This window comes from Oryzias melastigma, linkage group LG9, assembly GCF_002922805.2.
Source record: "Oryzias melastigma strain HK-1 linkage group LG9, ASM292280v2, whole genome shotgun sequence".
In the NCBI taxonomy this organism is placed as follows: domain Eukaryota; kingdom Metazoa; phylum Chordata; class Actinopteri; order Beloniformes; family Adrianichthyidae; genus Oryzias; species Oryzias melastigma.
The window spans coordinates 18398646-18422990 of record NC_050520.1 but is presented as its reverse complement, the minus strand read 5'-3'; the positions used below and the strand labels follow the sequence as shown (position 1 = coordinate 18422990).

The following is a 24345-nucleotide window of genomic DNA, read 5'->3' as shown; positions in this document are numbered from 1 at the left end:
CATGAAATTGGTGCTGCTTAGCAGTTAGTGTTGAGCACATTGACTCTATAAAGAGAACTGGACAGAACAGATGTCATCGTCAAAATGCCTTGCCTTCGTCTCCAGCGAAATGAAGCTAATTCAGTCTTCATTTTTCCATGACACAGACATTGCCATGTTGGAACCAGACAATAGTGATTGGTCTGAGCCAATGTTTCTATGGCTCTTTATACTCTCTTTATACAGTCAATGTTTGAGCAGCAATTGGGTCAAACATTGTGAACCTATGAGTGTTGTGGTGCTCCCTGCTTTATTCAAAAGATAAAGACTTTGTCAAGCTTGAACCCACCGTCCCATAGACGAATATTCATGCTATAGTGGCCTGATGTAAATGGACAAGGATGATGGTGCCTCTCCATGTAAGGTCACAGGCAGCTGCTGTGCTCTCAGGAGAAGGTATTACTATAATGCTGACTCTCTTCCCAACTGTGACAGTCTTTTCTATCAACTGCATAACAGACTTTTTTTTAAATAAAAGAACGACAAAACAAAAAGCAGCAAAATGTGCTGCTCTTCCCAGACATCCCACGGTTAGCAGGATGGAGTATAATGAAGAAAAAGACCCCTATTCCTTAAACTGCAAATCAATATTTTTAAAAGGTTATTTTGGATGTTATGTAATCTCTTTTTGTCTTTATTGTTCTCATATTTTTTTATTCATTCTATTTCTAACTATATTTCTTTTTGTATCAGGCTTTACCAGCTGGAGACATTTCAATCACCATCTATGACCTTTGAGATTTTATAGCTTTTGATTATGACTGTCCACAAAGGGGACGGTGGTTTATGATGTACTTTTGATTTAATCTCAGCCGTATAGATTTATGGTATATAATTTCATCACCAAAGATGGAGATCTTTCCCATCCTTCATATTCATATTCTTTCCCTTTCTAGATGACTCGGGAGACGAGGAGCCCACGTCGCAGTCGGATCGCAGTGAGCTACAGGGTACGCTAAAGTTGCTTGTCAGCAAACTTGATGACCTCAGCACGTGTAATGACCTCATCGCCAAGCATGGAGCAGCTCTCCAACGCTCCCTGACTGAACTTGAAGGCCTCAAAGTCACCATTGAAGGTGGAGAAAAGATCAAGGCCGTCAACGAGCGAGCCACCCTCTTCCGCATCACTTCCAATGCAATGATCAATGTAAGTGTCCAGGATGTAGCAGTTCAATAGTGGCGAGAAAGAAATGTGTGAGTGGCAGGTGTTGATAACATTTGCTGTTTTTTTAACTGTGGCTTTACACACTTGTCACAACGGTGAATTTTACATTCTTTACACTGTCTGATCTTCATTTTTATGGTAGTGATACTGAGACGCCACATTAGAAATAATAGGAATACAAGAGGTTTGTTGGCAATAAAAGACGAGCTGAATAAGTTTAATAAAACAAGCTCACTGATGATAAATACTAAAGCATGCTACATCATTTGTGTATTTTTTAGTCATTGAATGCTTTATACATCCAATTAAACACAATTATTTTGTATTTTTATTCACCTTATTTATAAAACCAAGGCTATTTTTACTAATACAATAGTTAGATATTTAACTAGTTTACTATAACCATGAAAATAAGGGTGATTTCAGTGTTGTCTCCTTCATGAAGTATAATATTTATTGAATATATATTTGAATTAATTTAAGTAATTGAGAAAATTCTATATTTTCCTTTTGAAGCATTAATATTTAAAAGGTGTCTATATTTCTTTGTCCTTATGGTAGACGGGCTACACTGTTCTTTCTGTGTAGTTAAACTGAGAGTTCAGTCGTGTTGAGATTCTGAAGAAGTGATACTGAATATGATCTTGGGTGGGGGTGACAAAAATAGCTGCTGTTCCCCCCTCCTCTAAGACCCTCAACCCTTTAGGCTGTCAGGATATGTTAGGCCCTTATGGGCTACATTAGGACAGACAGCTTTGACTGAAACAAGACAATCATAAAAGGTCAGTTGCTCTTTCTGTGTATTGTGAGATCACTTTAGCTGTAATTATAAGGGTAATTCTCTCTTCGTTTTATTTATTTTAACTAACGATAACTTACAGCAAAGTTATTTAGGAGCATTATTTAAATAAACATAGCTAACATTACATATTTTGCTTTTTTCTTCTTTGAAAATAGGACAGTGTAGGGACAGAAATACTGACAAATACTGCACTCAATTCATGTTTACTTGAAGGGAGAGCCATGTGCTGTTTTATCACTGATATGTTTGAAACAGCTTTTTGCCCTTTTTTATTCATGTTCTTTTGCTTGACCTGGTGTTTTTTTTCTTTTTAATTAATTGTGGCAACGCTTTTTATGCATACTATCTGTATTATATTATAGACATGAGGATGATTGCAGTACCCTTGGTAAAAAAAAAAAAAAAATCATTTAATTAAGCTTTTTTAATGTTTTTAAAAGAGAAATTTGTCTTTGATGTTCAACTGCTGTTAGGATTTTATTCGTTTTATTATTTGGTGAAAGGTTTTCCAAAGTTTACAATGTGCAAAGTAAAATAATCTATATCATTAGTGTGATGTACAGATGGTTTGGACGCTGAGGACTTTTGTTACACGTGAAATCCAGTGTAAAGAGAATTAGAAATCCTGAGTAAACCTAACTCACAGGCCGTATAATATCAGCTTCAAGTAACAACGATTTTAAATCAAGCTTCAGTGTTGACATTCTTTCAACTACCTTAACTATTCAACCATTTACACAATTAACGTTAGCAGAGAAAAGCAGCTTTGTGTCGATATCCAACACTTTACAGTCGCTAAGTGTTTACGCAATCAACATAAATCAGCTGATTTATGTTGATTGTGTCAAACGTCAAAGAGTTACAGTACACCATAGAGTGTGTGTTAGTTAGGCAACATCTCGGGTGTTAAAGTGTTCGTGATTTTTCAGAAAATTCCTGCTTTGATCAACAATTATGTGACAGACTTTAATGAAAGTGTAACGCAAAGGCTCAGTCTGTGGTCAGCCATGTCCACGATTGTCTATTTGCTGCAGGTAGTGAGATACATGTTTGAGTCATAGATTCATAGGAGGAAGCAGTCCCTGTCAAACTCTTGACTAACAGACAGCTCTGATGTCACTATAAGCTGATCCAGCAATAATCCCTTGCTGTGTATATAAATTGCAGTAGTAAGCTATGTCTGGGAATTTCTGAAATGCCAAACAGTTTATCAGGTAAAAAAACAAACAAACACAAAAACTAAAGCATAGTTAGTAGCAATCAGGTTTTGATTAGCTCCTTCAGAATAGTTTATAGTCATTTATTGCAATAAGAACCCTTTGATGCTTCTGCTGTGTAAAATTGTTTTTTCTTAAGTAGAAAACATTTCCTGTAAAAAGAAAAAAAAAATGGGGAAAAGAAGACTCAATTTGTCATAATAATATTCTTGTAATGACTCTGAATTTTTGTTATAAAGTACAGGTCCAATAGAGAATTCCACCATCATGCTTAAAAAGAAAACCGTAGATGGGATGGTTAAAAAGGAGAAGACATGGCTGCTTTCTCCTGGGCTGAGAAGAGGCTTTTACTCTGGGCCATTCACTGCTCATCTGACTTCTCAGGTGGCAGGTTTTCTATTTGCAGCTGGCATACATTTACAAAACCTCCATTTTAGGCAAATATGGTTTCAACGCATCAGAGAAAACTCAATTCTATGTTAATAAGCTTACTTTTTATCAAAAATTTTCATTCATAGCTGAGGTTTAACATCACCTTCACACGCTGTGTAAGCTCTGTCATTGTCTTCCTGACTCTAAAGGTTGCGGGCTGTCTTGGAAAGTCAGCATTAAAAAAGTGGAACTTACACTCATATATGTACTTATCCTACATGGGTTTCGTATCACTCTTGGTTGTGAGGAAGTGGTTCTCAACGTGACACAAACTTGTGACTTTAAATGAGTCTTAGACATTGGATTTAAAGAGACTCTGGAAAACAGCTGGTGGTGGACGATTTCCTCCCTGGTAAGCTACGTGTCTTTAATTATATCATAAAATAATTAAATTCTATATGTAAACATTTAAAAAATGTATATTTTTACATCTAATAGTACAGCTTTAAAGCAAATGTTTCTGCATAATTTATTTAAAGATTAGCCTAATGTTGCGACTACACAGTTTTACAAGTTTGATTTCCAACAGGTATTACAAGAAATTCATTCGAAAATGTTTTTTTTCTTTTATTTGTTAGCTAATGACATGTTCTTTGATGAGGTTTTATTTGAGCTACATAATTGGCTAAACGTTACTCATAATGGCTTGGAGCTTACGCAATTAAGAATAAAAATATTAGTACGATTTATTATTTGACAAAACTGACAAAAAAATGTAAAAGTTGGATATCATAAAATATTTATCTATATTTAAATTTAAAAAAATAAAACCTAGCAAGCTGATGCAGAAAGCACATTTACACAAAATATATATTTAGTCTATTATTCTGTGTTTTACTGAGACGTGTGAAAATGGAATATGGAACAGTTTTTTTTTTTTTTAACTGAGAATTATTATTTTTCCTCCCGCTGTTCATCCTGACAACTTTATTTATTTGTACATTCTTTTTTTTTTTTTCACTGACAAAGCTGGGTTTTTTGCCACTAGCAACAGCCTTATTAAACTCTGCATTTATCTTAAAACCTCAAACCCTGGTACAAAATTGCTATTAGGTATGGTATCACATCCAATACAAAGGTTCGTCATTCACAAACTCCTGTTTCCTTCCTAGTAAGACTGCAGAGTCCATCACAAGACCTTAAAAAGCAGAAGTCAGCTGAGACGTGTTAATAAAGTTCAGCGACATTTGTGCGAACAATGAGCAAAATTTTGTCACACTTTACAATGTGGTGCAGAAAAAGTGCTGACATGTGTTATACATCTGATCTGAAGTAACCTTTTAGTCTGAGCAGTAGAAATCTAATTAGCAAAGCAACAACGCCCCCTTTTGACCCGCATGAAGTGAGATTTTCATTATTTCCAGTTTGTTGAGGTCTTTCCCACACATGTTGAATGCAGACGTGCAATTAAAGTCTTAATAACTGATTTAAACAGCATAGATATATAACAAGTGTATTACTACTTTTCCTAAAAAAATCTTTAGAATTGTGTCCTTTTTTTGATTATTTTATTCAGTTTATTATGGTTTCTCTTTGCTTTGAATAGAGCTTTCATTGCTCATCTTCTGGCTATCCATGTGTGTTTCCAAAGGCATGTCGAGACTTCTTGGACCTAGCTGAGACTCACAGCAGGAGATGGCAGCGGGCACTCCAGTATGAGAGAGAGCAGCGTACCCACTTAGAGGAAACCATTGAGCAGCTTGCCAAACAACATAACAGCCTGGAGCGGGCGTGGAGGGAAGCACCCACGCTTGCTTCAAGCTCGCCCAGTGCCCCCGTTACAAACAAGGGTGAGCTTGTTTAACCTTTTTCAGACCACTGTGCTATTTTGTCTGACTAAACATCCTGTGTGACCTAAGTTAACCATTTAACACCAGAGCTCATGCGTTTATGTTCTTTGATTTACTATAACTCTTTAATTGTTAACATGATCATCATAATTCCAGTAGATTTTGAAGGAGAAAACCGGTGCTTTTCTCCTTCAAAATCTACTGGAATTATGCTGATCATGTTAAAAGTAACAGAAGTGAAACTATGTTAAAGATTTTGTGTTTAAGCGTCACTGGCGACGCCTCAGGTGTTAAAAGGGTTAAATTGGCTATTACCTTACCCAAGTGCTGATTGTGCGATTCCTTATGTATACACATTTTTTATTCTGTTTTCTTTTGTGTTTTAAGCATTTATTTGCACTTTAAAGGGTAACCAAACAGGGTAGTTGGAGGCCCAGATTTGAAAAATGCAAAAACAAGAGGGCGGGGCTAGTGGGGACGACTGAGCGGGGGAGTTACAATTACAGAATCAAAAATGGGATAGGCTTTTATACTGGAGTTGCAGAACTTCTGGGACTTACACCAGTTGACCAATCATAAAATTCAACTGTAATGACTTGATTCAACCTGTAGGGGGCAGAACACAAAAGGTTTTTTACTTTATTTTCAGGAATTAAACAAGTTTATTTTAATTTGTTAATAATTTGACCAACAGACAGCACTTTCAAAGACCCATTTATAGAGGTCGGCAGATAAAAAAGTTGATTTAGAGTTTGGTTACCCTTTAAAAAATGTATACCAGTCAGTTTTACATATTGTTATTTTTTTTAAGTATTCATAATCACCTGTTTATTATATATTTTGTTAAATGCCAGTCAGAATGCTGAGTGGCTTTCCACTTACAGAGTGACATTTAAAGCTTTTTGGTAAAAAAACAAATAAATAAATAAATAAAATGACACACACCCCCCTTGATGGATCACTACATGTTGTCACTTTTGTATATCAAAACTCGAGTAGCACACACACATAGATGAATATACGTCAATCGGGCCAGTTAACAAGCAGGAACACCGCCAACTTTACTAAGCTGATTATTGCTTGATTAATCCCCACGGGGACGTGATTATAGGCTCTCCTTCTCTGAATTCTGCAAAATATGACTGCAGTTCCATGAAATGGGTGCTCCAGTTTTACCAGATGTGTTTGATTTCTTCCGTTGAAGGAGGTGGAAGGTCAAACAAAGAGGAGGCGAGTGATGAAGATGAGGATACGGAGTACTTTGATGCCATGGAGGATTCCCCTGCATTCATCACAGTGACTGCCAGCGAGAGCACTCAGCACAGGTCAGTCTGATGCTCAGAAACACAAAATCACTTCTTTCAATTGCTTGAAGATGATTGATAGGCAAACATTTACGCATAAATTGATCTAATTTACATTTGAATCGTTGAAGAAGTGCTTGATCTGTACAAGTTTTTGCAAAAAATAATAAGTTCCTAAACTCTGTTTCCTCTTAGAGAACTTCATTGCTACCAGCTGACCAGTGTAATTCACTTTCCTTGTTCGTGGTTGCCATGCTGCAGTTGATTAGTATATCCCTCATCTGCAACATTGAGAGGGACTGCAGCTGTTAAGTGGCATTCAGATGCAGCACCCAGCAGCTTTAGCTCTTCTTTTTACCGTGATTTATGCTAATAAGCAGAGTCCGACAGGAGTTTTACTGACAGTTTTGTCCAAAGCTCATTGCAGAAATTGTGTCTCTTCCAGGCGATCTCAGAGTAACTTGAGTGGAGCAAGTGGAGGGCAAGCTTATGAATGGAACCAAGACGACAATGTGAGTGTCTCTCTAACAAGCAGGACATACGGAACATGTGAAAAATCTTTAAGACCTTTCAAAATAAAAGACTCGCACGACTTTGGATTTTCTTTTTTTTTTCGTTATCCATGAACTTTAGATAAAAGTAAAATGTCATCTTTCCAATCAGCAGTCCAATAAACACATCTATTGTTTCACTTTCTTTAACTTTTGGTTACTGTCATCTTATTCTTCATTCTAGATGTCTCCAAGCTGCAATGATGTATCAGGAAAGGAGCTGCAACCCCGCAGAGAGAGACGGACTCGTGTCCCAGACAAGCCCAATTACTCCTTGAACTTGTGGAGCATCATGAAGAACTGCATCGGCAAGGAGCTCTCTAAAATCCCAATGCCTGTAGGTCTATAGATATAACCATGAATATCTGTGTCTTACATTTTACGAGTGTAGATGTTGTTGCCCCGCAGGTAAACTTTAACGAGCCTTTGTCGATGCTACAACGTCTCACGGAGGACTTGGAGTATCATGAACTCTTAGACAAGGCAGCACGCTGTGAGTCCTCTCTGGAGCAGATGTGCCTGGTCGCTGCCTTCTCCGTCTCCTCCTACTCCACCACTGTCCATCGGACCGCCAAGCCCTTCAACCCCCTTCTGGGTGAGACCTATGAGCTCGATCGCCTGGAGGAGTTTGGCTACCGGTCACTGTGTGAGCAGGTAATGGCTCAGCTGTAGGGAAAGTGGTACTTGACTCACAAACGAAGGTCAAATGTTTTTTTATTTTAATCAAACTAAAAAAATACTGCTAACATATGTTTTTGGCTTTTGTATCTTTGTTTATCTCAGGTGAGCCACCACCCCCCTGCAGCTGCTCATCATGTGATTTCTCAAAGAGGCTGGACCTTGTGGCAGGAAATCACTATAGCAAGCAAGTTTCGGGGGAAATACCTCTCCATTATGCCTCTGGGTGAGAAACTTGCATTCTTCTGTGGAGTCACTATAGCTATACATTTGGAGATGACTTCAGTTTCACTGCCAGACAATTTAAAAGATCTGTCATCAGTAAACCTACAGCTTAAAAAGACCTACTCACTTTTTAATTTAAAAAGTGTCGCATAAAGTCATTTTTAAAATTTTAATCATCATTTGTAGCTGACTTCTTCAGGAAATTCAATACTAGTCAGAGCTTGTAGTAAAGCTCTCCCTTAGTTCAGATCATTTGTTATAGAGGTAAAGTAAAAACGTTCAAATGCACAAATACCCATTCCTACAAAAGCTTACAGCAGCTGATGGATGAGTGTTTATGTCTTAATATTCAACTTTTTTAAGCAAAACAGCTATTTGATATTTTCTTTACTAATGCCTCAGTCACATACATATGGAGGATCACGGGCCCGGACAACCCAAAATCTTAAAGGGACCACAGTCATTTTAGGATATGGTCCCTTACAGATTGTTAATTTTTCCTCTGCACACAGCCTGGACAGTTATTATTAAGGTTTAAGATATTTACTAGCTATTATATAAATGTTTGCTCTGAATGACATTTATACAAATAAAGGCACAGACTGGGACACCTCAGTACAAGAAAAGAGGACCCTTGAATAGTACCCTACAAATGTGTAGGGATGTGTGTTGGCAAGAGTCTGACGATACGATGTATAGCGGGATACACGTCTGATACATGTGTATGATACATGTCACGATTAGGGTTGGGTTGATAAAATTGATTAATCTATTGATTCATAAAAGTAGAGATCGATATAACTCATAATGGTAAATTCTGCTAGCTTGATGCTAACGTACAATGAGATTTTCCATGGGACGACAAATGCAAATGCTCAAACTAAACATGCATTGCTGGCAAAATGAATAATTGTATATACTAATTCCAAACTCTTCTAAGAAAACATTTTTAAAAGTAATCATATTTTGTCCAAAGCACAGTTTTTTTACACATACTTTCTTTTTTTAGATCGCCACCTAGTGGTCAAACTGAAACGCCCTCCAGTAGAGGCAGAAATAATAAAACTTAATTTTATTTAATGATCACAATGTTGAGCACTGTAACTGTATCTCATTTACAGGTTGCCTTTACTCATGCAAATTTATTTATGCTGCTTTTCTTTTTTCAGTCAATATTGTTTGATATCCACAACCTAATCTTTTTCAAGATGTGAAAAAAAGATAGAATGAATGTGATTTAACCAATAAAGTTCTAAAAGTATGATTGAGGAAATAAAGTGCTGCAGTTGAGGGTTTAAGTGGAAAACAAAAGTAAGACGGTGAACTACGTTTGCTCATAAATAATTAATAAAATATCATCATGTTAGTATTTTAAATCGATACAAGTATCATCAAATGAAACATCACAATATTACGCTGGATCGATATTTCCCTACACCCCTACTGGTTTGCCCAAGTGAATACAATTCTGTGAGGACAAATCAGAAGAGTTTTATTACCACTTTAGTCACATCCATAAATATATAGGATAAAATGAATTATCATGTTGCCCTCAGAAGATAAAGGGTCCTTGTCTCTGCCTCAAATAAACAACACATTGATTTGTTATTGCACCAAAGATTGTATTAGTATCTGTGGGATTTCTCTGGCCCCCACGTGTCTACTAAGAGATGCTTTTTAAGAGAAAAGATTTATATTTCTGTTTGTTTATGTGAGAGTGTCTTTTAGAGTTGACCACTTTGCAAGTGTCAGACATGGCTGTTCACAGAACACATTTTAATGGCAAAAGCAAATCAATATTCATCACGTTCATGTCAGCAGCTGCAGAATCATAACTAAGCAGATGGGATGTTATTTTTTTTCCCATCCTTGATAATATGTTACCTCCATGTGTTCCTCAGGTGCCATTCACCTGCAGTTTCACTCCAGTGGGAACCACTATGTGTGGAGGAAGGTCACCTCCACTGTGCACAACATCATCGTGGGAAAGTTATGGATTGACCAGGTGGGTTTATGAGTCCTACTTCTCCTCATTTACAAACTGGACGTCCCTCCCTCAACCTTTCACCATAGAACCCGTTCCATGTTTCAGAAATGTGTGGTAAAGATGAGCAGAGCAGAGAGCGTGAAGAAAGGATTTAGACAGAAGCTACACAGCCCATGACCATGGAGCTCCTGGATCTCTGGGGATTTATCTTAGACTTTGATCTCTAATAACGTCGTAAAATAAAAGCCTGTATTTTCTGTGCAATTTTCTAGTTACAGAGGGGAATATATAGAAGGGAAAAGCTCTGTGTGTGTGTACATGCTGGAATGTTTGATTACTTTCCTCTTTTTCTCTTCAAATTTTCTAATTTTCCTTGTTTCCGCTCTTGTTTGTGGCATTATTGTGCCTCAATATACTGGTAGCTTTTAACTAAAAGCAACGATTTAAAGAAGAAAAATGTGAATTTAATAAAAAGTCAAAAATATCCCCAAATTCCAATAAATTCATATTTTTTTCCAAGAATTTTCCTTCAAGAGTTAAACATCTAATCTCTAATCTATCAAACCAAAATACAAACTAAACAGGATAGTCCAAATAATTTTTCTGCATATTTTGTCACATTTTCATAATGGCAGCTCAAGCATCTTTCCTCCATTCACCCATTCCAGCTCCTCCAGGAGGATGGATCTTTTTCTAGGTCAGCCCCGACATCCCCCCTGTAGAAGTTCATGTCCTCTGTTTCTGTTTCAGTCATGTTCTTTCCATCAACACCCACATTCTGCTATGATACTGGAGCTCAGGGGTCCAAATCAATGGCTTATTCTAAATAAGGATTATTGCTCTAATGGTGGAGGGACCAAACAGCCCAAAGCAACAGCAGCAAACACTGTTCTGGATGTGTACGGGATGAATCCCACCTCCTATGTTTTAGCAAAGTGCAGTTTAGTTTTTCAGCGTTTTAAAACACTGTAAAAAGAAATGACACTCAGATCAACATTACTTCTGATATGTTTGTATTTGTGCAGTCGGGAGACATTGAGATTGTGAATCACAGGACCAAGGAGACCTGCCAGCTCAAGTTCTCTCCTTACAGCTACTTCTCCCGGGATGTTCCTCGAAAGGTAAATACTTTCTTTTCCCCGCTTAGCTGTTGCTAAATGTTGATATATCAACATGGGACGTGTGAATGTAATTTGCCCAATGCTGCCTCCTGCTGGAAACTACCAGGGAGGCTATGGAAAAACAAAGCTGGTCTCCTCCGATGTAGCAGAACCGCACCTTCAGTTTGATTTTAAACCAGCTGCTGGGACAAAAAACAGCTTTCATCACAGCTCTGTATTAAACTACAAAATAACTCAACAAGGAGATCACTAAAAGAAGGAACACACATGAAAAATAGCACATCCAGAGTCTTAATTTTATTTTAAAGGTTTAAAAGTGAGTTGGTAATACTGATGTTAATATGGGTGCAGACTCAAAAGAAGATTTGATTTGAGAGAGGAAGGAAAGAAAAAAGGTTTTCACTAAGAAGCCATATTTTTTTAATGTCAGATAATTTTACCAAAAAAAAAAACATTTTAAAGACATCTCTAGGAGCTCAGAACTCCAAGCTATTTTAATATTATATTTATTTTTAATCCTTTTTTTAAAATAACCAATTTACTCTTTCCAGGTGACGGGGGTTGTGGCAGACAGTTCTGGCCAGGCGCATTACATCCTCTCCGGCACGTGGGATGATAAAATGGAAAGCGCTAAAATCATTCAGAGCAGTCGAGGGGGAAGCGGATCAGAAGGAAAGCAAAAGACAGTCTATCAAACTCTGTCGCCAAAGCTGCTGTGGAAGAAATACCCTCTACCGTAAGCCGGCCCCCTCCACTTCAGACAACAGAACTCTGTAAAAGTAAACAAAAACACAAATGCTTCCAATTTCCTTTTGTTTCTTCAGGGAAAATGCAGAAAACATGTACTACTTCTCAGCTCTGGCTCTGACCCTGAATGAGCCAGAAGAAGGAGTTGCAATGACCGACAGCCGGCTGAGACCAGACCAGAGGCTGATGGAGGACGGCAGATGGGATGAAGCAAACGCTGAAAAGCAGAGGCTAGAAGAGAAACAGAGAGCTGTCAGGAGGAGACGGGAAGCAGAGGCCTCAGAGGCTTTAGATGAAGGTGAGCAATCAAGAGCAAAAGGTGTAGTATATAAAGGGTTTAAACACTGATGATTGGTCAGTTTTTTTGTTTAAGTTATGTGACAAAGTGAGAAAACTTGAAATAGAAATACCGGTATATAAACATTAATATGCTGATTCTCTTTAAAATGTGTTTCCATTATTTTTAAACATTTTTCTATCAATGAAGAAAGATGAGATGAATGTAAAACTTAACATCAAATGTTTTTATTAAAAAAAATAAAATAAAACAAAGATTTCCCATTAAAAAAGCAAAGAAACTAACAAAAAAGTATTACATCCATGCCAAAAAAAGGAAAAAATGATTTGGAGGAGAATCATATCACTCCCTCTCCATGTCATTATTATTTTGAATTAATAAAGTTAATCACTGGTTATCGCTGTGACTGCCTAAAACACACCAGATGACCCAATGATTACTGCATCTTAGATGAAATATGTTTTCTTACCGTAAAAGTTAAGGCTGGTAATCAATTAAAGTAATGTAACTAATTAATCGCAAACCTGGAAAAAAATGAATTGCGATTATTATTATTGTTTCTTTTAGGTTCAGTATTTGCTGACCACTTATGTGCGAATAATCACAATATGAAATCACACACAAAACTGTACATTTAAAATGTTTTTATTTTTAATTAGTGCTGTTAATTGATTAAAAAAATAATCAGATTAATCACTTCTGTCTAGTGCTTAATTAATATTAATCACAACATTTTACTTGGTAAATCTTTAATGACAATATGTAGCTTTTGAACAAAAACAGGCCGGAGAGAACATTTTTCCTTCATTTTTATTATCTGAAATGTTTCAAATTTATCAAGTGTTAACCCAGAATGGTAATTTGTTTGTACAAAGCACATCAACAATAAAATAAGCAGAACTCTGAAGAACTCTTAAAGTTATTAAAAAGCTGAGTCAAAACAAAGTTCTGAGCTTTGAATCCTGGTGGTGTTTCTGTGTTTTTCTGAGATTCTTTTCAATGTACCCATCATGTGTCTTTCTCTTCCTCCCTCTGTTGATGGTCAGAGTGTGAGTATGACTCTGGTGAGTGAGGGTTGCCCCGGACCCCTCTGTTGTGCATCACACACACACACGCACACACACACACACACACACCCTCTTGTGTGGTTTGTGTGCTCTGCCTCTGTTTGGGATCTGCATGATGCTCCTCTCATGTTAACTTCTCCAAACAACAAGGCGGGAAACCTTTGAGAGTTTTATCAGTTATTTTACTTCAGAAATGACAAAAACCGTGATCATAACGTTTCTTTCTGCTCATCTGGTTCTGCTTCTTTTCTCATCGACACCATTCAGTTGAACTCCTTGCAGCTTGTCTCACATTTGAAGCTATACCAAATGCAGCGCTCAGCAGTTGGTTGCTTTTCATGACGACATTTCTTTACTTGTACATTTAGCCTGCAAGTACGTTTTCTCTGCAATGACGTGTTTAAGCGACAGCTGTCAGGGTAACACCTGCTCTTCTTCCCCAGGAAGAGAATACGAAGGATACCAACCACTGTGGTTCCACCAGAGGCGGGACTCGCTCACTGGAGAGACCGAATTCGTGTACAAGGGAGGTTACTGGGAGACGAAGGAGAATCAGGACTGGAGCATCTGTCCTGACATCTTTTAACTGCAGGAACTCATCTCAAATCGCACCTCATGGGAAGAGGAACCGCTTAGCCTTTGGTCCTCGGGCAGTGGAGCGTAGCTGGCTTATGAGCACCACATGGACCTTCCTGAGAACGAGGATGTGTGGGATTTCCTACATTCTCTGATCACTCTGTACCTCCAAATGTACAATCTCCTTCTTTTGTTTCTATTTTGAGGACGGAGCGGGTGGGAAGTCCTCTTTGATGCTTTAAAAGTAAATGGGAAGATGAAGAAAACCACATATGAAAGGTACCCGAATGTTCCTGACACTGGAATCTGCAAACGATGCCCACTAAGCACTTTAGTGAGTTTACCAAACAAACTTTTACTTCTTGAATGGAAAACTATATTGAAAAAATAGGATTAGATTGACAAAATCATAAAGAGGCACTTAAAACAAAGCATTTGAGTACAAAGTGTGCTTTGAAGAAAAGCTCACTGTTTTATGCAGCACAATTGAAAATGATAAATGAGATTTGTTTAAATTGATGCAATCACAATTAATTAATTTGGCTGCTTAAAATTCGACTAATATATGGGGGGGGTTATATTTGTGAATGTCACAAATTTAGAAGTTATTTAAATTGCATAAAAGATAAATTATATCAAAAATAATTAAAAAAAATAATAATAATGAGCATGTATATAATAATGAAGGACAATGACTTTATTTGAAATGTGCAGTCTGACGAAACAAAAATGTCAGTGTGTGAAACCAGTCTAACCTGCCTGAACTGTGATTCAGTTACTTTAAATCTCCACAGTTAACAACTAATGCAAATAATCTTCAAGTATGCACTAGTCAGAAACATTAAAGTCGGTTTATATTAACCAAAACTCAGTAGCAGTTTTTCTTACCTGCAGAAAGATTCGAGTCTTCTAGATCATCAGGGAGGATTTCTGATTGGAAAGAGAGCCGCAACTCAAAAATAATACAAGTTTTTAACCTAAAACTACATTAGAAAGAGTGAAGACCTTTATCTCAGATAATTACTACATTTTATTTATTGTGTAAAGAAAAAGAACTGCACTCTATACACAACAGTAACTTGGACTTCAGACTTGAGGAAGATTGAAGTCCTCACCAACTTGACCTAAAAATACTGTATTTACTTGAGTTTTGGAGTTCCTGAATCATTTCTATTGGTTTCGCTAAAGTTTCACTTCTAAGACTTTACTGTCAACAAACAAAGACTTTAATGTATTTTATTTGAGGTTCTGCAGAAACACCAAATACTCAATTTTGTGCTGGCTGTTTTGAAGTTCTATAAAGAAAATTAGTGACACTTATTTGGACTTTTGACTTACAAAAAGTGAGTTTTGTACATCTTTAGTATTTATCTCCATGTATGACAAAACTGCCATTCAGCGACATCTAGGATGCCCAATAAATAAATAAAAAAAGGACAGTAAAGTTTGAGAAAACTGCTAAGAAAAAGTGACATTCTCCCGTGGCATCCACTTAGCAGGTTTTCCTTCATAGATGCTCCGCAGTTTTTGACTATTGCAGCAGCTGAGAGATCAAGTCTTCGTGAGAACTTCACGCAATCCCCCAAAAAATGAGAAAAAAAATCTCTTGAGAATATGTGAATATTAGCTCAACTCTCTTCAGTAGTTGTGTTTGAAATATTTGATGCCTTGACACTTCTGTGAGTTTAATGCACTAAACATACTTGATATATTTCTCCATTTGTGGTTCTTATAAATACACAGTAGTAGTCCTAAACTTCCAGGGAATGTGCAGCACTCACATCCCACTAACATAACCTCAATTTTTCACCTCAGTTACCCAAAACTTGGTAGAAATCACCAACATGTAGAGGAACAGCTCCATCTGTGCATAAACTTTACCTTATTCTGGAGTACTCTGACACAGTTTCACAGATTTGTCAAAAAATATGACGTTTGTGTCAATGTCTGAGATTTATTTACCATCCAGTTTCTCTGTATTGCTCCAGCATCATCTATCGCAATCAGAGATTTTGCATTAGTAGTATTTAAATTTCTGGAAGAAAAACAAAACCCCTGGATGGATTCAGCTGATGGGAGGTTGTAGATGCAGACAGGGCTGGTTCCTGTGGCACGCCAGCGTGCAGCCACGGGCTCGGCTGCTCCACGCTGATCTGGGATCAGCCTACTGAGGTACCACGAGTCTTTTTTTGCCTTCAACTGACTGAATAAGGGAACGAATCCCCTTACCTGTGCACTACGAGAATACAGTTAAAAAAACAGAGTTTTGAGAACCAGTTAGTATTTTTTTGTAATTATTGTTGGGAATGTAGAAATCATGGCTGGAGGTACCTGCCATCTAGTCTATTTGTGTGAATATTTTGTGATAAAAACGATATTGTATAATAAGAAATAATTCTACTAATACTAAGTCAGAAGTTATCTGTACAGAAAGACTGAAGCTTGCTGTAATTTAAACGTTTGGTTTGTTTCTGTGAACCCTGCTGCACCTGTGATTTCGCCAAAAACTCTCTCAACACACAAAAAGTCGGTTTTCGTTGATTAATGCTCACTCACTAAAAACTTTGGTTGTTTCTTCTGATGTGCATGATGATGTGAAAATGCACTGAAGTTGCTTTTCAGAAGCTGAATGTGTCTTTGATTGATACTGAAGTTGATACTGAAGTTTGATCTGTGAACTGATTGATAACTGATTACCTTTTGTTAGATTATATATATTGATTAGTTTAGATTAAATGTTTAAAACATTTGAATTTTTTTGTTTTCTTTGTTTTTGCCTTTCCAAAAAAAAAAAACTGTAATCTTGTCTAAAAGGAATAATTCAACACTTTTGGAGTTTGATTTCTAATTTTAATCTGCAATACAAACAGTTTATTTTAAGTTGAAGATTTAAGAAAGTGACTTCCTGTAGTTTCTTTTTCTATATTTAAAAGATAATTTCTTCCATATTAACCCAAGGCTGCCTCTGTATGGAGGATTTCAGCAAAAGTTCCCCTCATTTCCCCTGCATTATTAAAATACAGTTAATACTAGATCATTTTGAAGATTTAAGGACATCCAGCCTGTTAAAATTGTTTGGAATGAATTTTAAACTTTTGTATTTTCTGTTCATGGTAAGTCTGATACATTTAGTTTAAAGTACATTTTGTTTTATGCTTTCAGTCATTTTTCTGACATTTAAAAGCCGCCAACACAAAAACAACATTTGATGGATTATTTTTTTTATACTTAAAGTATGTAAAACATATTTTTTATACCCTAGTAAAAAAAAGTCTGCAGGAACATAGCCGACATTCCTAATCACTTACAACAAAGCCTCCATATCAGAATCAGCAATTAGCCTAGCTTGTGATGAAAAATAAAAAAAAATCAATGAAGAAACTTTTTTTTTAATGAAAAATCTTCACCTAATTTCCCCTAAATAACCACATAAATCCAAAACGTTTCAGTTCAACTGTTTCTAATTGTCTACTGCTGTTTAAATGTGTCTCCAAGAATATAGTAATATATATTTTTAAATTTTATTTAACCTTTATTTGACCAGGAAATCCCATTAACATTAGATTTATTTTTCAAGGGGGCCGAAAGTCATCAGGACAAAAAAATTAAATACAGTTAAAACAATAAAGTACATTTACAATAAAATACAATTAAAATAAGCATTATGACAATAATTAAAAGGTTAATCAAGAGTGATGTGCATATTTCTTTTAAAAGCTCAGAAAAGAACAAATTCAAGAAAACTTGTCAAAAGGTTGAATTATTCCTTCCCTTTCATTCGACTGGTTTGATGCTCATCTCGACACAGACACTCCCATTTCCCCCCATGGATGGAGCTTCGTTTGGACCTTTTTCCTCACATATTGGTGTCCTCTGACGCTTCCCCACAACCGTCTTTCACACGTTCTCATTGTACAGTTACTTGTATTGTTGTGTCCATTCACCACATCTGAAAGAACACAGGCTGCAGGTGTGTGGGGAGGAAATTCAAGTTTGAATCTGTTATTTCTGTATTTTAGATGCCCTGGAGAGTTTAATACATTGTGTTAGAGATGATTTTATATTTAAGAAAGCATCGTATATATGCTATATTTTAAGTAAAAATGGAGAGTTTACTAAAGCATTGCTTTTGAATGAGCATATTTCCACAAACATGACCTGGAGCTGTCCGATTACAGCTGTGGTTACTTCAAACTGAGCACTTACCTGCCACAGAACATCAGGAGAGAAAAACAACCAAAGTGGAAAAAGGAGGGTCAACAGTCAGCTTTACTTTTGATGCTTTTGATATCTCTTTTCTGTTTTTTTTAAATCATGAGTGCCATTTTCTAGCTGTTGGTGTGCATAATGGTTTGTGTGGCACACATGTCCTCTTGACTCCATGCTGCTCAGTTTGATTATTGAAAGAAAATGATGATTTTTCTTTTGTCTTTTCTTCTTCTGTGTGATTTATGACCTGTGACTTTTATGATAAAGTGATGGTGGCGATAATGATCGGTGTAATGATAAAAGGTATCAGAAACAGTTAAAAAAAACTAAAATCAGTGGCTTGGAATAGATAAAAGCAACTGACCTGCCTTCATTCTCACTTTGAAATATCCGCAGGTCTAACTACAAATTTAATTGAGGTGTTTCTATTTTTTTTCTTCTTTTTTATTGTGTAATTTTTCCCCTTAATTTTCACTCCTTATAAATTGTCTAAATGACAAATCAACAATAATAAAAAGAAGAAGAAAATAAAGCTGTTATTGTCTACATTGGATGTGTGTGTATACATATATTTTAAAATCTCACATTTTTGCAGCAAATCTTTTGAATCCTATATAAAAACAGAGCTTCTTTACTGCTTTATTATTATTATTAAATTATTAATTAATTGTTCCACTAGATGTAACTCTCAATTATTCATGTTTGAAATTTGCAAATAATCAATAGTTAAAAGCTATATTTGTTGCAAAGACACTTGTGATCACCGTGCTGACCCTGAATGCATCACTTGGTGAAAGTTTTCAGGGTGTTGAAGGTTTCCATGGCAACACTTCCGGAAGCTCCGAATCGACTCCGTTTGTACTGCTGCAAAAAAGACTGAAGCTTTTTGCTTGTGCTCCAAAAGTAAGTAAACCTTGAATGTTTGCTGTTTTTTTTTTTGTTGTTTTTTTTTTTTGCTTAAATATCTGAATTTTAATGGGGTTTTCAAATTTATCTTTAAGAAAAACAGGCCAAAAGTGTGTGTTTTTTTTTTCCTGTGAGGTAAACATTTCTGAAGAAATCTAAAACTATGATGCTTCCAATCTTTAGTTTCCTTTTTGGAAGAAATAAAAAAAAGAAAAGAATTTCTCTTTGGTCGAAAGGTTTTGAGAGTCGAACTGACTTGGTTGTCTGGACGACAGAGTAACAACTCCCCCTATAATGACCGCACATTCAGCCTCAACCACAGGTTTAGGCTTCATGAGGTCGTCTCCATAGTGAAGACAATGGAAAGTCCAAATGAAGACGGAGAGATCGCCAGCAACCTTCTCTATCCTGGTCAGTAGTTATTTTTATTTTTTAAGCCTTTTTGTTTGTGTCGTTTGCAGTTCTTTTCTATGTTTTGGTGTTTTGTGTTTTGCACAGACGTCAGCTGGAACTTCAGTTTGGATCCACTGCTTTTTAAAGTGGACATCTGTGACCTTCTCCTGAATGCAATCGATGAACAGCTCGACAAACTCCAGGTCTGTGATGATCCCCAATGTCAAACCTTTGTTTTAAATGACAGTTAAATCAATGTTTTTTTTTTTTGTTTGTTTGTTTGTTTTTTCAGATCCAGCATCCAAAGAAAGATGCAGTTTCCAGTAAAAAGTCCTGGAACAATCAAGGTAATTTGTGTTTTTAATGCATCATGTGGAAACATTAGAGAGTTATAAATTCACATGATTAATTTTTAGATAATCTGAGGAGTAAATCTTTGAGCAAAGACAAGAACGTGGAGCAACCAGCATTAAATGAAACTCCCACATCTTGTTTTGACTTGATGCATTCTTCAGTGATGGAGGAAAAGTCTGGTAAGATCTACACCTCATAAAAAACATCAGTTTTTCTTTGATTAGTGAATTAAAAATATAAAATACAAATTAAAAAATCTCATCCTGTTGGAGGTAAATGTGGTTTCTGGGATCCTGACTCACACATGGAGACACTTATTGGAGAAAAGATCAACAAAGAGGAGAGTGAAAGGGAACAAACCCTCTGGAGGCTGAAGTCGCTGCTTGGTGACGTCGATGACGAAGAGAAGATTCTAGGAGACACGGGGCCTCCTACAGAGAGCATCTGCACTGAGGAATTCGTCAGTCGATTCAAGGATGAAATAGTGGATCTGACTCTGCCTGACGCTCGTCAGCAACACAGAAACTATGAAAAAGTTAAGAGAATCCAAATCTATGACACGGAGAAACTTCCAAATCCACTAATCAAAAACTGTTCTCTGCTCCCAGTCAAGCCAGCTTGGTCTGAGAAAGTCACATCGGTGTGATTGTGTAGATATGATGCAAGTCAGAGATGAAAAAGAAAGCAGAAGTACACAGAACCCCGGAGATGGGAACACTGGTAGGTACAATCTGATATGAAAGAGCTGTCAAGTGTTCTTTAATCTGTCTTTGAGAACCAAGAGACAGAAAATCCACCTGTCACCCCATCCCTGCTCAACATGTCTGCTGTCCTTTCCTTTTGATCTTCAAGTGCTTTAGCTCATCCTAAAATATTCTGATTCTTGAGAATGAGCTCTTCGAATATAAGTACTAGAAATTTTTTCCATCAAAATATGTGAAAAAGGTTTGGAGAGGAACGATGGTTAGGAACTTAAAACTCTCAACAACAATCGATGGACCACAAACACTTTTTTTCTACCATCATTTTACCGTTTTTAGGTCATTTTTGTCAAAACCAAAAACATAAATATGCTGTTTTTAATAAATGATTAAGTCAGGAATAATATTAGCAGGTGGGCAGTTCAGAATGTGCAGGAAATATGAGAGTAAAAAGCTTCTGTTTTGTTGAATATCTTTATCGGAACTCAGCTGTGATCTGAAAACATGATGATGAGTTAATAATATGAGTTTATGAGATAACTAAAGTGAGCCTCTTCCTCTACAAGGACGCCGCTCTGTCATCAAGTCTGTCCCAGACCTGGATGATCACAGAAACGACCAGTGGAGCGCCGATTCATCCACTCAGACGAGGAATAAACCTAACTCTACTTTAGGTGAGGAAAGAGTTTTTACTAAAATGATAACTGCGTCGTAAAATACATTTTATTTGTCTTAATTTTCAAGAGAAAAGTCGCTTCTATCAACACTTCCAAAACAGAAGTCCTGCAGATCAGGCAGCTCTCCGTGGAAGGAAAGAATATTGGAGGTAAAGGCTGGGTACGAAAGCAGGCCTCACTAATCTCTGCAGGATGATTATTAGAAGGATAAATCTGAATTAGTGCTTTCACAGATGCCAACCACAACAGCTGCAGAAGCAGAGAGACTCTGAATCTTCAAAACCTTTGGGTGACTTTGAATATTTAACCGAGTCCCACCACTGTAAACAGATTTGGAAAGATGGATCCTGCATAAACCAGGTATTGCAATCATGTTTCAGCATCACATTTACATTTATGAGCAATTACAGAAAAAGACAGAAAAGCTAATGTTTTTGGTAACTTAAACAAAAATGTTAACCTCTATTTCACATTTGTTAAAATAATTAATCCAAACACTTCTTCTGTTTTGCAAAGATCTGTTCATCTGGACTTTAAAAGTTGACTCAACATCACAGAAAAGATAATAGTTTTGCTGATCCACCTGATTTTTACACTCTGTTCTTGGTTTCAGAGATTTTCATTTTTAACATTTTCTTCTTCTAATGATCTCATCATTATCCGAGTGTGAGGTCCTGACTGCAGGATGGTCACTTTAGAAATTTAATTTGGAGCCTTTTAACCTGTTTTATTCTTTTATTTTATTTTGGATTTTTAAATATAGAAACATACTGCTCAAAGGTAAGTCATAAAAGATGATTCCTGCAACACAGTTTTAATTTTCATTTGACTGTTTGATTATAATCTATTTTTCAAATCTTTTTACATGAGAATTGCTTGATTTGATTATTCAACAGTTTGTCTTTGTTCCAAAAAGTGATTGTTTTAGTTTGATTGTGCTTTTGCTCTAATTACTACAACTTGGAAATGTTTGCAGCTTGAACTTGACTATGTTGGAATTATTGCTCAGGATCAAATTGTGGCTCAGAAAAAGTCTGCAGCTGTTAAAATTCACAGATCAAAAAAGATGAACTGAAGAGGGAGCCACAGCTCAAAGATCAGGAGGGTTTGATGGTCTTTTAAATCTAATATTTTTGACAATTCTTGAAGGTTTAAATTTTTTTTATACATGTAAGAAAGAATAGCAGCTGAAGGACAAATATTCAGTGCAGATTTGTGATGCTGTTTGATATAAAGAGGATGCTGTGTGGTCGTATCAGAGTCCGAGAACACCGCTGCAGGCTGACCAGGACGCCACATTGGCAGCAGAAGAGAGCGCCGGGGTCCGAGCACTGCAGGAAGAACTGGAGAAGCACGAGCGATGTGAAGAGGAGCTGCAGCAGCAGCTGGAAGCAGAGTGTCAGCGTCTGCTCCTCTTTTTAGAGCAAAGTGGAGTCAAACAGGAAGCTGGAGGTCCACCTCAGAGGTGCCGCTCACACCCAGATGTTCATACATTTCTATTTTAAGACACAATAAGACATCAGTGATAGGAATGTCGTTGTTTTGTGCAGTTTTACAGTAACTGGTGCTCTGGTACGCCTGAGAACACTTGGAGAGCAGCTGAGGCTTTTTGTCGGCCGTCTTCAGCAGGAGCTGGACTCACAAAAACAAGTTTGTGAGGAGCTGAAAAAAGTATAATTTTCCTTTTGCAGCACAACTCGTTGTGTGGGAAAGGTGAATGTGTACATGCGAGTTTGTTTGCATTTTTGTAGGAGACTGAACTGAGAATCCAAAGGCAGCAGCAGTGCATCGAGAAAGAGCAAGCTTTGACCTCTCTGAGGGAGTGCCTTATTAAGGTTAAAAAAAAAAAAAAGTCAGAAAAAAACACAAAATAAACCTATTTTTGGAACTATTTGTCTGATCCATCTGTCCAGGAGCACATAGAGGAGCTGTGCAGTCTGACACAGGAGGACAGAGGAGGACCCGAGTGGGAAGCAGAGGTGATGTCTCTCCACAGACGACTGCAGGCCAAAGACCAGCAGCTCAGACACATCCAGAGGAACATGGATCAGTGGAAAGAACAAACTGCTACACGGCTGGCGTGCAAGTTTGAAGAGGCGTTGAAAGATGAACTGGAAAGGTGAGGTGTCACTGGGCGCACTCTGCTATGTCTGACTCACTTTGACTTTCTTTCAAGCTTTGGAAATGTTTCTGCTGTTCTCCAGGTGCAGAAAAAGCCTGATACTGGGCAGGTGAGCCATTCTCCAGGCGCTCAGACTACAGATGGATCAGCGGCTTTACATTTAACAAATATGCTCTTCACACGGTTTAATTATTCACAAAGATTTGAATGTTTTCCAGAAAAGCATCAAACACTCAAGTTGTTGGTTCTGGTGAGGAAATATTGGGTCTAAAGGTCAGTGCTGAGTACGCATTAACTTGATGTTTTTCTGTGAATATTCACACAGACTCTATCGAACTTCTGTTTTTTCCTCACAGGAACTTCAGACGGATGTTTGTTCTTCCTGCCTTCATGCACTGGACTCATCATCCTCCATCTTCATCCCTTCAGACTTTGCTTCATCAAAGCTCCTCCAGAGGAGAGTGAAGTAAACCCTGACCTCATGAACTGTGAGGGTCCGGTGTCCGTATCCCACGGCGATGATGGGAACCACGTTCTATCAGCACCACCTCGAGTGAAGGATGCAACTGATGAACTCGTCACTTCACCTCCTCCAGATTTGAGGAAGTGGGTGTACTTTAGAGCCGCTGTGGACATGACTCAGTCATCGTTAAACATGCAGGTCACAGTGACAGGAGACACGATGGGGTCACGGAGGTCATTTTGGTTTTCTGTGCTGACACCGACACATTTTATAGCCTTTAAGTAACTGTGAATGATGAAACGACAGTTCTGTGAGAACATGTGACATTCATAAAACAATAATCTGATTCATGTTGCTGAGTTCTGATCGTTGGTTTAAGTCAATATTTGCATAAAGATTCTTAGTTATTACATTGGGGAGGTGTGAAAACAGGCTGTTTTTGTGTATCTATTGATAAAGATTAAAAATAAAATCAAAGTAGGTTTTGTGTCTGATTGAAATCCAGCCATTTTTTTATCTTA

General features: G+C 37.1%; 2 protein-coding genes across 8 annotated transcripts in view; both read left to right on the top strand.

The window, feature by feature from the left end:
• Positions 1-18756, top strand: part of si:ch211-106a19.1 (uncharacterized protein LOC561797 homolog) — a 39567-nt gene extending 20811 nt beyond the window's left edge. For 2 of the 3 annotated variants that reach the window (XM_024274955.2, XM_036213556.1), the window contains 12 exons: positions 936-1186; positions 5247-5445; positions 6650-6770; positions 7195-7261; positions 7485-7637; positions 7709-7954; positions 8084-8204; positions 10105-10208; positions 11216-11311; positions 11863-12047; positions 12136-12356; positions 13867-18756. In XM_024274955.2, coding sequence (XP_024130723.1) covers positions 936-1186; positions 5247-5445; positions 6650-6770; positions 7195-7261; positions 7485-7637; positions 7709-7954; positions 8084-8204; positions 10105-10208; positions 11216-11311; positions 11863-12047; positions 12136-12356; positions 13867-14009 — 1907 coding nt within the window. In that variant the 3' untranslated portion in view covers positions 14010-18756. Of the gene's footprint in view, positions 1-935; positions 1187-5246; positions 5446-6649; positions 6771-7194; positions 7262-7484; positions 7638-7708; positions 7955-8083; positions 8205-10104; positions 10209-11215; positions 11312-11862; positions 12048-12135; positions 12357-13402; positions 13444-13866 lie in introns of those variants that run through there. The other variant, XM_024274956.2, reaches the window with a different exon arrangement.
• A 203-nt stretch (positions 18757-18959) lies between these two features.
• Positions 18960-24313, top strand: si:ch211-102c2.8. Of its 5 annotated transcripts, XM_024275576.2 has the most exons (17): positions 18970-19111; positions 19425-19525; positions 19613-19710; positions 19800-19854; positions 19924-20040; positions 20131-20396; positions 20470-20581; positions 21129-21236; positions 21307-21388; positions 21473-21599; positions 22499-22704; positions 22769-22910; positions 22991-23074; positions 23153-23358; positions 23444-23470; positions 23580-23634; positions 23718-24313. In XM_024275576.2, exons 2-17 carry the CDS (start codon positions 19474-19476, stop codon positions 23829-23831), a joined length of 1851 nt encoding a protein of 616 aa, XP_024131344.1. In that variant the 5' UTR covers positions 18970-19111; positions 19425-19473; the 3' UTR covers positions 23832-24313. The 5 variants fall into 5 exon arrangements, with proteins under 5 accessions (XP_036069452.1, XP_036069450.1, XP_024131345.1 ...); XM_036213559.1 differs by having other exon boundaries at positions 18960-19525; positions 23580-23611; positions 23791-24313; XM_036213557.1 differs by having other exon boundaries at positions 18965-19525; positions 20134-20396.
• Positions 24314-24345: the final 32 nt, after the last annotated feature.

Bases quoted from the DNA above. Each gene is read 5' to 3' on its own strand.
- si:ch211-102c2.8 (XM_024275577.2), top strand. From the start codon at position 19,474: ATGGAAAGTCCAAATGAAGACGGAGAGATCGCCAGCAACCTTCTCTAT. The intron at 19,526-19,612 runs GTCAGTAGTTAT...TGTTTTGCACAG, and splicing joins CAGCAACCTTCTCTATCCTG to ACGTCAGCTGGAACTTCAGT. The intron at 19,855-19,923 runs GTAATTTGTGTT...ATTAATTTTTAG, and splicing joins AAAGTCCTGGAACAATCAAG to ATAATCTGAGGAGTAAATCT.